At 40.9% G+C, this 15,518-nt stretch overlaps 1 protein-coding gene across 4 annotated transcripts in view; it reads left to right on the top strand.

The window, feature by feature from the left end:
- LOC139380214 (collagen alpha-1(XVIII) chain-like) overlaps positions 1-1,995 on the top strand; it is a 180,166-nt gene extending 178,171 nt beyond the window's left edge. For all 4 annotated transcript variants that reach the window (XM_071122709.1, XM_071122710.1, XM_071122706.1 and 1 more), the window contains one exon: positions 485-1,995. In XM_071122709.1, the coding sequence (XP_070978810.1) occupies positions 485-698 (214 nt within the window). In that variant the 3' untranslated portion in view covers positions 699-1,995. The remainder of the gene's footprint in view (positions 1-484) is intronic.
- Positions 1,996-15,518: the final 13,523 nt, after the last annotated feature.

Below are 15,518 nucleotides of genomic sequence, written 5' to 3'. Positions count from 1 at the left end.
ACACTGTAGAGTGTTACCTTTAGTTTTACAATATCAACACTCTCTGTGAAATGTTTTACTCTAATAGAGTTGAATACCTTTCAACACTGTATGGTCTAACCTTAAATTATGCACATGTAAAGCTGCTTAATTTATCAATGTACCTTAATCGATGGGACATTCTCTTTTTGGCTGTTATAGAGAATTTGCCTTTTTTTTAATCTAACCGTGCATTATCGTTCTTATTATGGCAAATACTTACTTTCTCATTAGTCATAATGAGTGTCGCCATAAGCAAAAATAATGTTTTATAAAGAGTGGTAGCTTAAGTGGTAGTCTATGTATGTATGATATGCCAGGGCTTATGCCATACTGCTTATAACAGTGACATGAAGGGACTGTATTATTACTGTTAACTGGATCGATTATTTAAATAAAAATGTGTTTAATAAGGTGATGTACTTAAGGTGATTAACATCATTTCCTTCGATTTGTTTCCCTTCAGGCCTGAAAAAATGGTCTGGCACGGCTCTAGCAACGAGGGTCACCGCCAGACTGACAACTACTGCGAGACATGGAGGGCCGGAGACCGCGAGGTGACAGGCCTAGCGTCCTCACTGCAGACCGGCCAGCTCTTACAACAGTTGCCCAGCAGTTGCTCTAGCTCCTATATAGTGCTGTGTATCGAGAACAGCTCTCTCTCACACTCCAAAAAATAATTTACAAAAACATCCTTGTCACTTTGGTCCAAGTAAACGCATTACAAGTGTACAAACAGGCGCATTCCTCCTCCCTCCGCCCCTAAAAATATGACGTCTTTCGAACTGGGTCTGCAGCGCTTGCCTGGCAGAGAAGTTTCCCATTGTCTTCTCTATCCCTTCCATAATGCCAAAGAGACGGGTCGAACAGAGAGGTGTTTGCCTTTTTCTCGGGGCATTGGCACATATTTTCCAAGGGGTTGAACAAGAGAAGAGAAGCTAACTGCGGCAGCATTTTTTAAATTGTGTGCGTAAAAAAATCTGTCTGTATATGATATGTCTGTTTGAGTTTTATTTTATTCCTGATTTGATGTTACTCTTGAAGCGGTCTTTAAATTTGGTATATTCAACCATTTTAATGTACCATTTTCCACATTTTCATTTTATTTTCATTCCATTTAAGGCTTGTAGGGTACAGCAACCTTTTAATTGATATTTTAAGAATTAAAGAAGATAATAGATATTTATTTTTAAATGAAGTTATGTTAGAACACACAATTTGATTTGGAATAGTAACACATGAAAAATGGCTTAATCCATATTGTAGTCAGCACTTTTTCACAGACTATTTCATACATTTACACAGGTGAGGGTGTTTCTAACCTAATATGGAAAAGGAGTGTGTGGTTTTAGAAATGCATGTCAAAAGAGATTATGCTTTGATGTCAAGATACTTTTAAAAATAAGTAAATAAAACTAAGGTAAGATATGATGACTCTTAGAATAAATATGACTAATTCCTACATCTGTAGAAGTTTACTGTACATGTCTACTTGCCATTTTACATTTGGTGAACATTATGTTTTATATGTCCTCATTGGGCATAGCCTACACTAAATTCACCATACTCATATCCAAGACGCAAGTTACAATGTCTTTCGTAACCGTAAAGCAGATGCTGAGACAAATTTGATGTAAGGGTCAATTTTGCTTTTAATCAAAAAATATGTAATCCTGTTGATAATAACATGCCATTGGGGTTTGAAAATGTTTTGAGTTCAATTTGGTGCTAATCTCTATTGGAGTGACTGCTGACTGTATTGGTTGAGGAAACCCAGATGTATTTTATTAAGACACATTGTAGCGTCTTAATAAGCAGCCTTGTGTTGATTAATTTCTGAGACTATCTTGGCTATAGTGCTACTGTTGTGTCTTGACTGAACCAGTATGAACCTGTGGATATTCATTATTTTTGTAACCAGTATGTGCTGTATCATTTCTCAGAGGCACTAAATAAATGTTGTTGTTTTTTAATTCATGACACTGTGGATACAACGTTTTTTTGCGGCCAATATTTCAATGTAGTGTTACATTATGACTGGTTTTGTTGTGGAAAATGTATGTGCTGAGCCACTAGGTTTAAAATATGTAAACCCATTTCTACCGACACTTGGACATTAATTAAATATATTCTGCTACTATCATGTGGATAGAAATACAGAAGTTTATATTCTTATCCAATTACGTGGTTATCATAATTTGTCTGCTTACCAGCCAAATTAACAAATGATTGGTCTACCTAGCAAAATCTTAAAGGTAAACAAGGAATAGAACTAATAGTCCCATGAATTGAGATTGGATTTGTTCAATGTAATGACTGGAATATTAATGTGTTTGGAATTTCTCTTCTCTGTTTTCTCCAAAGTAGATTTTTAACCCGTGCCCCAGGAAACTAGTTCCCTATCCAGATTCATGGTTGTCACAGACAACCACCTTTTGATGAGATTGCAATCCCACCTCAGCACCTTTTACTCCAACAGCACTGTTTTATGGCCCACTCAATGGGATTTAGCTGTGTGTGGCCTTGCAAGCACCTTCTTAACACAAATCAATGTCCTTGGTGACAGAGAAGGGTGCACAAGGATTCCTTGTAGGTGGTCCCTTAAATAAGGCCGTTGGAGTAGGGCTCAAGCATACTGCATTATGTGCCCTCAGTGCATATACAGGATGATGGTCCATGCCAAAGCTATTGGCACATAGGTCCAGATGATTGTAAAGTGAACAATCATACAATACAGATTGGTGGTCCAGGTCCTCCACATTGTTGTTGGTCATTGTGATGTGTGCATTCTGTTCAATTAGATACATTTTTCTATAGAACGACACATTGTTGTGAAAGATGGATGAGTATCTGTCCTGTGTATCTGTATGATTTTGTTCATTAACTTCATTGTAGTGATATGGTGTGGTATGTGTTGCTCCAGTGACCTTTGATTGACATTCATGCAAGGTGGGACTCTTGCTGGGCTCTTGAGCCATCCCAGACAAGACTGGATTTGTTAAAAATTACAACAAAAAGACCATTCGGAGGCAATGGAGAAGGATGGAATTGGAAAAGAGGAGGGCTCCTGATGCTGAAAGTGGTGTGCCTGGTTGTCAGGTGATTCTGCTAAAATATAGGAAAAGGCTTTATTTGTAACATTGAGTTACCACGATGACATCATTTTTTGATAATGACTACGAAAGCCAATTTACTAGCGGCTAAGTCTCCTGTATGCTCAAAACAAAAAGGTGCCTGAGTGTGCAGCTCATATATACAAACCAACATCTAAATAAAGTAGCGGGAGAAAAAAAACATAGCACCCTACTAAATTTTATCTCATCCACAGCTTTCTCTTAAGCGTCTCAACCCATCGCGCTTCAGTAGTGTGACTGGTATGGGGCTAATATTAATTGACTGGGGGGGCTCAATGTCGTCGAGGCTGTCTTTGGTTGAAAGAAAAATAACCAGCATTACACGCTGTTCGCTATTCTTCAAGGTCTTCGATTGAGTAAATCTTTCAGGGAAAATAACATAATTTGCTGAGTGATGTAGTATCCACGTAAGTCTCCCTGACAGAGTGGTGTGTTAGAACAACGTACAGCTGGCTGCTGTGAAGTGCCTGTTGACCATCTCAACAGCCCAGCTGCCATGGGAGAGCTATATTTAGGAGCTGGTAAGTAATAACTAAGCACATCCAAATGATTCACACGGACGGTAATAATACAAGAGCGAGATGACTAGATATTGGGCTTAATTACATTTGGAGCGGAAGCGAAAGCCATGTCTGTCAGAAGATCTGCCTCTATTTATACTAACCGACTGACTCACCCGCGACCGATTTCAACAATATCTCGACTAACAAACAGGGTTTTCTTTCAGCTTGACCAAAGCTGTTCATTAGGAGAGGCATTAACCTATAGATTCAGTTTCTGTAATCATATATTTTATTGACATATTGTGAAATCCATGCTGGCAGTGTCGATGAAATTGGAGTGTCTAAAACTCTAATCTGAAATTTATGCCATACAAACTTCATTCAATGTTTAATGGATTTGATTATTTGAAAAGCAAATTAATAAAATTAATTATTTTTATTTTTAAATTAATAAAATTAAAACATGTGTAAAATACTAAATCAACCCGATTTCAAAACAGCGACCTCGTCAAGACCCGATTGGTATCAAAAGTGGGATAGCATCATTGTAAAGCATGTTCTGGCCGGGTCTGAGGCACAGTTTATTTTCCATAATCTGAGAGGAGTTAGTGTATCTACTGGATGGTTGAGGACATTATTTTGGCTACTCTTATATACAGTGCCTTGCGAAAGTATTCGGCCCCCTTGAACTTTCCGACCTTTTGCCACATTTCAGGCTTCAAACATAAAGATATAAAACTGTATTTTTTTTGTGAAGAATCAACAACAAGTGGGACACAATCATGAAGTGGAACGACATTTATTGGATATTTCAAACTTTTTTAACAAATCAAAAACTGAAAAATTGGGCGTGCAAAATTATTCAGCCCCCTTAAGTTAATACTTTGTAGCGCCACCTTTTGCTGCGATTACAGCTGTAAGTCGCTTGGGGTATGTCTCTATCAGTTTTGCACATCGAGAGACTGAAATTTTTTCCCATTCCTCCTTGCAAAACAGCTCGAGCTCAGTGAGGTTGGATGGAGAGCATTTGTGAACAGCAGTTGTCAGTTCTTTCCACAGATTCTCGATTGGATTCAGGTCTGGACTTTGACTTGGCCATTCTAACACCTGGATATGTTTATTTTTGAACCATTCCATTGTAGATTTTGCTTTATGTTTTGGATCATTGTCTTGTTGGAAGACAAATCTCCGTCCCAGTCTCAGGTCTTTTGCAGACTCCATCAGGTTTTCTTCCAGAATGGTCCTGTATTTGGCTCCATCCATCTTCCCATCAATTTTAACCATCTTCCCTGTCCCTGCTGAAGAAAAGCAGGCCCAAACCATGATGCTGCCACCACCATGTTTGACAGTGGGGATGGTGTGTTCAGGGTGATGTTCAGCTGTGTTGCTTTTACGCCAAACATAACGTTTTGCATTGTTGCCAAAAAGTTCAATTTTGGTTTCATCTGAACAGAGCACCTTCTTCCACATGTTTGGTGTGTCTCCCAGGTGGCTTGTGGCAAACTTTAAACGACACTTTTTATGGATATCTTTAAGAAATGTCTTTCTTCTTGCCACTCTTCCATAAAGGCCAGATTTGTGCAATATACGACTGATTGTTGTCCTATGGACAGAGTCTCCCACCTCAGCTGTAGATCTCTGCAGTTCATCCAGAGTGATCATGGGCCTCTTGGCTGCATCTCTGATCAGTCTTCTCCTTGTATGAGCTGAAAGTTTAGAGGGACGGCCAGGTCTTGGTAGATTTGCAGTGGTCTGATACTCCTTCCATTTCAATATTATCGCTTGCACAGTGCTCCTTGGGATATTTAAAGCTTGGGAAATATTTTTGTATCCAAATCCGGCTTTAAACTTCTTCACAACAGTATCTCGGACCTGCCTGGTGTGTTCCTTGTTCTTCATGATGCTCTCTGCGCTTTTAACGGACCTCTGAGACTTTCACAGTGCAGGTGCATTTATACGGAGACTTGATTACACACAGGTGGATTGTTTTTATCATCATTAGTCATTTAGGTCAACATTGGATCATTCAGAGATCCTCACTGAACTTCTGGAGAGAGTTTGCTGCACTGAAAGTAAAGGGGCTGAATCATTTTGCACGCCCAATTTTTCAGTTTTTGATTTGTTAAAAAAGTTTGAAATATCCAATAAATGTCTTTCCACTTCATGATTGTGTCCCACTTGTTGTTGATTCTTCACAAAAAAATACAATTTTATATCTTTATGTTTGAAGCCTGAAATGTGGCAAAAGGTCGCAAAGTTCAAGGGGGCTGAATACTTTCGCAAGGCACTGTAAATGTATTTGATATTTTTAAGAAATCTGAAGAGGGGCATCCCTTAAACAGTAAATACACATTTGACTATTAACTTTTCCTTTCATTTAGTTAGATAATGAGCAACAATTTCCTACTCCTTACAGTAAATCCCACAGTGATCCATCTGACATTTAAGTACTCCTTTATTCTTTAAATATTTGATGAGGATGAGGTTATCTTGAGTGGCTCCTCCTGGCATACACAGCTATTGCTTGATCACTCCAACTCTCTCTCTCCCACTCTGACTAAAACGGATGCTCCACTGATTTCCAATGGACAACTGCCAAAACCAAGTATAAAATGGGACAAAGGCAAAAGTGGCACTCTAGGAATGCAATAAGAGTTTAAACGTATAGGACAGACCATCAAAAACTTACCATAGTTGTGGTTAAAAAGCCTTGAATTGGCAAGTTAAAAAAGGTGCTAGATTCTAAGGTTAGCAGTTGGTGAAAGTGGATAGGTAAAAACAACCTAAGCATGGATTGTACTCTGTCATTGTCAGTAGACTAAACAAAGGTAAAGAAACCAATTTCATTTTGAGTGAATTATCCCTTTAAGAACTTCACATCGTGAGTGAGCTACCCCTTAATGTACTGTCAATCCATAATTTACCCAGGCCCGATTCACGGTTACCTTGCATACATAGCTCACAGCTCACTACCCTCTCCTGTCTCTGCAGAGCCAGCTGGCTGGATATCCAATGTGACATCTCCTTCCATCTCCCATGAATTTTTTATGGGCCTCTCATCCCACCCCTCTCACATAGAGAGGGTCATGTACAGCATATCAGACCCATTCTATAAAAGCATGCTGTTGTAACTGCCAGTTTTGCTTTGGAATGGGTGACTCCTCTTCTTATCCCTATGGTATCATCAGAGACAGAAGGGAAAGCGAGACATCCCACTCTCAATTTTTCTGTTTCAGTGGAAGTCAATAAACTACATTGCCTTCAGAAAGTATTCACACCCCTTGACTTTTTCCACATTTTTAAATTAAATTAAAATTGAATTAAATTAAAATTGAATGAATTGTCATTTGTTTGTCAATGATCTACACAAAATACTATGTAATGTCAAAGTGGAAGAAAATGTTTCATATGATAAAACAAAATAGAAAAATAAAACGAATATATCTTGGTAAGATAAGTATTCAACCCCTTGTGGTCAATACATGTTAGAACCACCTGAGGCAGCGATTACAGCTGTGAGTCTTCCTGGGTCAGTGTCTAAGAGCTTTGCACACCTGGATTGTACAATATTTGCCCAATACTCTTCTCAAAATTCTTAAAGATCTGTCAAGTTGGTTGTTGATCATTGCTAGACAGCCATTTTCAAGCCTTGCCGTAGATTTTCAAGGCGATTTAAGTCAAAACTGTAACTACGCCACTCAGGAACATTCAACGTAATCTTGGTAAGCAAACATAACGCTTTGTATTCGGGACATAAAGTTGATTTCTTTTCCACATTTTTTGAAGTTTTACTTTAGTGCCTCTTTGCAAACAGGATGTATGTTTTGGAATATTGTTAATCTGTACAGGCTTCACTCTTTTCACTCTGTCAATTAGGTTAGTATTGTGGAGTAACTACAATGTTGTTGATCCATCCTCAGTTTTTTTATCGCAGCTATTAAACTGTAACTGTTTTAAAGTCACCATTGGACTCAAGGTGAAATCCCTGAATGGTTTCCTTTCTCTCCGGCAACTGAGTTTGGAAGGATACCTGTGTCTTTGTAGTGACTGGGTATATTGATTAGTATAATTATGCTCAAAAGGGATATTCAGCTTCTTTTTTTTTTACCCATCTACCAATAAGTGCCCTTCTCTGTGAGGCATTGGAGAACCTCCATGGTTTTTGTGGTTGCGAAACGTTTTTTGAAACATGGCCCTTACATTTTCGCTGATATGAAAAATATCTTTCAAATATACACTTACTGTAGCAGATTTTCACAGATACAAAAATGTATGCACTCATTACTGTAAGTCACTCTTGATAAGAGTGCTGTTAAATTACAAAAATGTAAAAATGTAATCCATATGCTGTGTGTCCATCCAGCCGAAAAACGACTCTTCCGCTACACTTCCTCCCAGTTAAGCTCCTGGTACGCTTACACACAGGTGTAAGCATGGAGATATGGCCATGTGGGAACACTAACCCCATAAAGGTGTGTAGTAATTTAACATTTTTTTATTGTTATTTCTTGCTGATATGAAAGATAAGTTCCTTATGTTTCCAAAACTGTACCTCAACTTATGTGTGTTAACGATCAGACCGAGCATCGTGACTCTTAACAAAGGTCTCCCAGGAAGAAGATACTACTGTCAATAGGTGCTAAAGGTAGTTAGCATCTTGGAATGGGCTAGGATTGAACATACGCATCAGGAAACTTTGGAAACAGCTTGATTGGACTGCTAAACACTTATAATGATACACTCGAAATCCGAACAGTGCTATACATTAATTGGATTATGTTTTCAGAACATGTGAAAAAGATGTAGTAACATAACTGTTTTAGGTTTCCTTAAAACTGGAATCCATAGCTGTGCAACTGTCACATCCGTTTGCAATATTACAACAAAGATGTTACTTCAAACAACCAACACTGTTTTTTCCCCCTCGGATATCATTGCACTGACAATAGAACAGCAGAGTACAATTATATCTTTTTTTGCCACGATACTGGATGCGCCTATCAAGGATTTCAGCTTTAACATGCACCTCAGTTTTGATTTTGTGAGACTAGTATTTTTTATTTTTTAACCACCCCCTTTTTCTTCCCAATTTCATGATAACGATCTTGTCTCCTTGCTGCAACTCCCAAACGGGCTCAGGAGACCTGATGGTCAAGTCATGCGTCCTCCGAAATATGACCCACCAAGCTGCGCCTCTTAGCAGCCCACATGTTATAGGGAACAACGTTTGAACTGACAACAGAGGTCAGCCTGCAGGCACCTGGCCTGCCACAAGGAGTCACTAGAGCACAATGAACCAAGTAAAGCCACCCGGGCAAACTCTCCCCTAACCCGGACAACGCTGGGCCAATTGTGCACCAACTTATGATTGAACCCCAGGCTGTAGTGACACTGAAACACTGCAGTGCCTTAGACCGCTGCGCCACTCAGGAGGCTGAGACTAGCATTTTTTATTCCAATAAAATGTATCTTAGTTTTTATGTGAAAAGGCCTTCTGATGATAGATGTACAGACACTCATATCTCTCAGGTTTGAACTTAATTACGTTTGACGTCAGACACGTGCAAAGATAGGGCTCTACCTGTGCAGAGCACATGCCCCTTTGCCCTTCCAATCTCCGAAGTGCCCTTTTGGGTAGTGGTATAATTTCCCCCCAAAAATGTCATTTTTTTAAATAAATGTTTTGTCATTGTTGTTCAAAACCCACTGCCCACAAGTCGTCGCCCAGTATTTTGGCTGGCAGCATACCACCCTGCATCTCACTGCTGGCTTGCTGCTGAAACAGGGTCGGTAGGGTCGGTCCTGGTGAGATGGGAGATTAGGTGCTGCTGGAAGTGGTGTAGTAGGGCCAGTAGGAGGCACTCTTTCCCCTGGTCTGAAAAAAGATCCCAGGGCAGTGATTGGGGAACATTGTATGGGGGAACATTGTATAGGGGAACACTGTAAGAACACAGAATAAACCAATTAATAAAAGTCCCATGATGGTAGTGACTGCCGATTACTCCTATCACTTATTAACCATCAGTTATTTTACACTACTTTAATAAAATATTTTAATTGTTGTGTATATTCCATTTGTTTTATTTGATGACTTTATACATTCATTTCAAGTCTTCCTCTCTATAGAGCTGCTGTCTATGCTGTCTGACAAAATCACTATTTTAGTAGTTTGACGTAAATAAGGCATACTTTTATGACTGATGAATAACAGCTATCTATCACTTAGATCATGTATTTTTAGACAGAGATACCTCAAAGAAATTGCTCTCTATGTATCCCCTCTTGATCATGCTTTTTTCTTTCCCCTTATGTAGCAGTCATAAAAGAAACACATACCCAACAAGGAGTATGGTCATTGTAATTAATTATCACTTTTTATGCTCTAAAGTATGCAGAACATTGGCCTGTTGGAAACTACAAATCCCTACTACATCATACAGTTCAGGCATGATCTAATTTTCTCTAGAGAAACTGCAGCGCAATGTAAGCATTGAGCTCAGACAAAAACGAACAAAATGTAATTCAAATAATTTAACCAACGTTGGTCAATTAGTTGTTTAAAAAAGGAAAAATAACCAACATTTCGGTTAATCACTCATCACTACCTCAATTGCAGAGGGGTTCCAGAATGCTATCTGTCAGACATGCCAAGGCATTGCAGTTGTGAAAAACCTGAGTGACGACATCATTGTGTATCGAGCAACACAAGCTGACCACGATAACAGCCTGAGAGCAGTGATTCAGACGCTCAAGGAGAGTGGACCGACTCTCAACTGCAAGAAATGTGAGTACAACAAATCCAGACTGAAGTTCTTTGGTTTCATCTTCTCTGTTGGCAGTATCTTAGCTGACCAGAAAAAAAGTCACAGCCATTCACCAGGCCAGCAATCCCTAAAATGCAAGGGACATCAAGAGTCTTCTGGGCATGGCCAACTGCTGCTCACGTTTCATCCAGGATTATGCCACCATCACTGCACCACCACTACAGGAGCTCACAAAGAAGGACGTTCTGTGGCAGTGGGGTGAGGAACAGGAAACTGAAGAAGCTAAAAGACAGACTAAGCAGTGACACCACCATGTAATACTTCAATCCACAAAAGGAATCCGAACTCATCGTGGACGCCAGCCCTTTGAGACTGGGTGCCATTCTCCAGCTGCATGCTCAGTGATGTGGAGACACGCTACTCGAAAACAGAACGTGAACCACTATCCATCATACACTTCCATTTGTACAGTACATACAGTATATGGAAACACATTCACACTGGTGACAGATCACTAACCACTGAAGAGGATCTGGAATAATCCAAGGTCAAAGCTTGGATCGAATGGTGTGGAGCCGAAAACCCAGCAGACTAAATGTTCCGTCACCCACTCCCAGCAAAGAGCTGAAAGCACACAAGCAGCGAAAGTGGCAGAGGAATATGTCAACTTCGTGGCACAGCACACGCCACACCCAAAGCAATGACACTGGAGGAAATCAACAGAACAGCATAAACTGGAGCAGCAGCATGACTAGGTGGACTGGGGATGGGGACAGCCGGGTATTCCTGAGGCATGGTCTTAGGGTTCAGGTATTCCTAAAAAGGAGAGAGAGAGAGAGATGGGAGAATTAGAGGGAGCATACTTAATATCACACAGGATACCAGATAAGACAGTAGAAATACACCAGATAGGGCAGACTGACCCCAGCCCCCACACATACAGTAGACTATTACAGCATAAACACTGGAGACTGTAGCCCAGTCCGACAATATCCCAGGACAGGGCCAACCAGGCAGGATATAACCTTGCCCACTTTTCCAAGCACAGACCCCACACCACCAAAGGGATCTCAACAGGTCATCAACTTACTACCCTGAGACAAGGTGGACTATAGCCCACAAAGATCTACCCCTCCACATGAGACCGAGGTGGCACAATGCCAGACAGGAAGATCACGTCAGTGACCCAACACACTCAAGTCGAGTATAGCGAAAAAGTCTGGCACGACATCATTCACTCCTCCTAGGGATGGCATGAGAGAGCACTAGCAAGCCAGTACCTCAGCCCAGGTAATAGGGTCAGAGGCAGAGAATCCCAGTGGAAAGATGGGAACCCACCAGGCAGAGACAGCAGGAGCGGTTTGTCACTCCAGTGCTATAGGACCTACTGAAGAGATGAGTCTTCAATAAAGACAAAGGTCGAGACCGAGTTTGTCACTCACATGGATCGGCAGACCATTCTATAAAAATTGAGCTCTATAGGAGAAAGCACTGCCAACAGCTGTTTGCTTAGAAATTCTTGGAACAATAAGGAGGCCTGCGTCTTGTGTAGTGTATGGAAGGGCCAAATCTGAGAGATAGGTAGGAGCAAGTACATGTAATGCTTTGTAGGTTAGCAGTGAAACCTTGAAATCAGCCCTAGCCTTAAAATGAACCCAGTGCAGAGAGGCTTGCACTGGAGTAATATGATCACATTTTGGGGTTGTAGTCAAGATTCTAGCAGGTGTATTTAGCAGTAGCTAAAGTTAATTAGGTGCTTTATCTGTGTAGCCGGAGAGTAGAGCATTGCAGTAGTCTAATCTTGAAGGGACAAAAGCATGGATTTGATTTTCTGCATACTTTTTTGGCAAAAAGTTGTATATTTTTGCAATGTTACTAAGATGGAAAAATATGCTCTTGAAAAAATGTTGATATATTCGTCAAAAGAGAGATCAGGCCCCAGAGTAACATTGAGGTCCTTCACAGTTTTATTTGAGACAACTGTACAACAATCAAGATTAATTATCAGATCCAACAGCAGATTTCTTTTTTTCTTGGGACCTAGAACAAGCATCTCTGTTTTGAGTTTCAAAGCTGCAACCATCCACTTGTCTGAAACGCAGGCTTCCAGAGAGGCATTTTTAGGTCTTCACCATGTTTCATCAAAATGTACAGCTGTGTGTCATCTGCATAGCAGTTGGCATTGTATTTCCGAACGACATCCCAAGAGGTAGAATATATGATGAAATCAATAAGTAGCCTTGCATGAGCCTTGGGTTGTGCAAGCTGTAAAAGCTCATAGGAGCAGGAGCCAATCTCCTGTTTCTGTAGTGTGAGGCAGTTCCATGTACAAGTACAGCCTCTGGACAGAATGCTAGTATATGACAGGGCCTTACCCCCAATCTATCTCCTTAATGCTGAGTGCCAAGCAGAGACGCATGAGGTCCCATTTTTACAGTCTTTGGTATGACTTGGCCGAGGATCGAACTCCCAACCTTCCAATCTCAGGGCAGACACTGAGTTGAAACCAATAGTGGTCCTCAAACAGAACCTCGAGGAACACCAAAACTTGCTATAGATTTCTCAGAGGACAAACCATCCAGAGATGAAAGTATATATTTCTGACAGATAAGATCTAAACCAGGCAAGAACTTGTCCGTGTGTAGACCAATTAGGGTTTCCAATCTCTCCAAATTAATGTGGTGATTGATGGTGTCAAAAGTGGCACTAAGGTCTAGGAGCATGAGGACAGACGCAGAGCATTGGCCTGATGCCATTAAAAGGTCATTTACCACCTTCACGAGTGCGGTCTCAGTCTAAAATTGGAACGTTTCATATACACTACCGTTCAAAAGTTTGGGGTCACTTAGAAATGTCCTGGTTTTTGATAGAAAAACATGTTTTTTGTCCATTAAAATAACATCAAATTGATCAGAAATACAGTGTAGACATCATTACTGTTGTAAATGACTATTGTAGCTAGAAACAGCAGATTTTTTATGAAATATCTACATAGGCGTACAGAAGCCCATTATCAGCAACCATCACACCTGTTTTCCAATGCCACGTTGTGTTAGCTAATCCAACTTCAAATGTATCGTTTTAAAAGGCTAATTGATCATTAGAAAAAAAGCTGAAAAACGCTGTCCTGATAAAGAAGCAATAAAACTATCCATCTTTAGACAAGTTGAGTATCTGGAGTATGCTGATCAGCATATGGACCATAGGCCAGCATCCTGGAGTCGCCTCTTCACTGTTGACGTTGAGACTGGTGTTTTACGGGTACTACATAATGAAGCTGCCAGTTGAGGACTTGTGAGGCGTCTGTTTCTCAAACTAGACACTCTAATGTACTTGTCCTCTTGCTCAGTTGTGCACTGGGGCCTCCCACTCCTCTTTCTATTCTGGTTGCGCTGTTCTGTGAAGGGAGTAGTAAACAGGTTTCGGATGTGCGCACACCACACACCGCTTCCAAGTATATTACTCGCTAATGTCTAGTCCCTAGTTAACAAAGTCGACAAAATTAGGTTATGAGTTGCTTTCCAAGGAGATATCCGGGATTGTAATATACTGTTTCACGGAAACATGGCTAGCTTGGGACCTGCTGTCGGAGTCAGTAGAGCCAACAGGATTTTCAGTGCATCGCGCCGACAGGAAAAAACATCTCTCTGGCATGATTAACGACTCATTGTTTAATTATAACAACATACAGTCATTTTGTTCACCTGACCTAGAATTCCTCACAATCAAACGGCAAACGTATTATCTCCCAAGAGAACTCTCCTCCGTTATTGTCACAGCCGTGTATACACACCCGCAAGCGGATACCAAGACGGCCATCAAGGAACTTCACTTGACTTTATGCAAACTGGAAACCATATACCCTCAGGCTGTATTTACTGTAACTGGGGAATTTAACAAAGCTAATTTGAGAACAAGGCTACCTAAATTCTATCAGCAGTACACGAGCAAGTAACACGCTCGACCATTGCTACTCTAACTTCCGCGGTGCATACAAGGCCCTCACTCACCATCCTTTTGGCAAATCTGACCATGACTCCACCTTGTTGCTCCTCTCCTATAGGCAGAAACTAAAACAGGAAGCGCTCGTGCTTAGGTCTGTCTAAATCTGGTCCGACCAATCGGATTCCGCGCTTCAAGATTGCGTTGATCACATGGACTGGGATATGTTCCACGTAGATTCTGATAACAACATTGACTTATACGCTGACTCAGTGAGTGAGTTTATAAGGAATTGTATAAGAGATGTTGTACCCACTGTGACTATTAAAACCTTCCCTAATCAGAAACCATGGATTGATGGCAGCATTTGCGCAAAACTGAAAGCACGTACCACCGCATTTAATCTTGGCAAGGCAACTGGGAATATGGACAAATACAAACAGTGTATTTATTCCCTTTGTAAGGCAATCAAACAAGCAAAGTGTCAGTATAGAGACAAAGTGGAGTCGCAATTTAACGGCTGAAACACGAGACGTATATGGCAGGGTCTACAGACAATCACTGATTACGTAAAGAAAACCAGCCCCGTCGTGAACATCGTTGTTTTGCTTCCAGACAAATTAAACAACTTCTTTGCGTGCTTTGAGGACAATACAGTGCCACCGACGCGAAAAGCTACCAAAGACTGTGGGCTCTCCTTCTCTGTGGCCAACGTGAGTAAAACATTTAAACGCGTTAACCCTCACAAGGCTGCCGGCCCAGACGACATCCCTAGCCGCATCCTCAGAGCATGCAGAGACCAGCTGGCTGGTGTGTTTGCAGACATATTCAATCAATCCCTATTCCAGTCTGCTGTCCCCACATGCTTCAAGGTGGCTACCATTTTCCCTGTTCTCAAGAAAGCCAAGGTAACTGAACTAAATGACTATCGCCCCGTAGCACTACTGTCATCATGAAGTGCTTTGAGAGACTAGTCAAGGATCATATCACCTCCACCCTACCTGTCACACTAGACCCACTTCAATTTGCTTACCGCCCCAATAGGTCCGCAGATGATGCAATCGGCATCACACTGCACACTGCCCTATCCCATCTGGACAAGAGGAATACCTATGTAAGAATGCTGTTCATTGACTACAGCTCAGCATTCAACACCA

The sequence above is a fragment of the Oncorhynchus clarkii genome, chromosome 22, assembly GCF_045791955.1.
Source record: "Oncorhynchus clarkii lewisi isolate Uvic-CL-2024 chromosome 22, UVic_Ocla_1.0, whole genome shotgun sequence".
NCBI lineage: Eukaryota > Metazoa > Chordata > Actinopteri > Salmoniformes > Salmonidae > Oncorhynchus > Oncorhynchus clarkii.
This window is presented reverse-complemented; position numbering and strand designations above follow the sequence as displayed.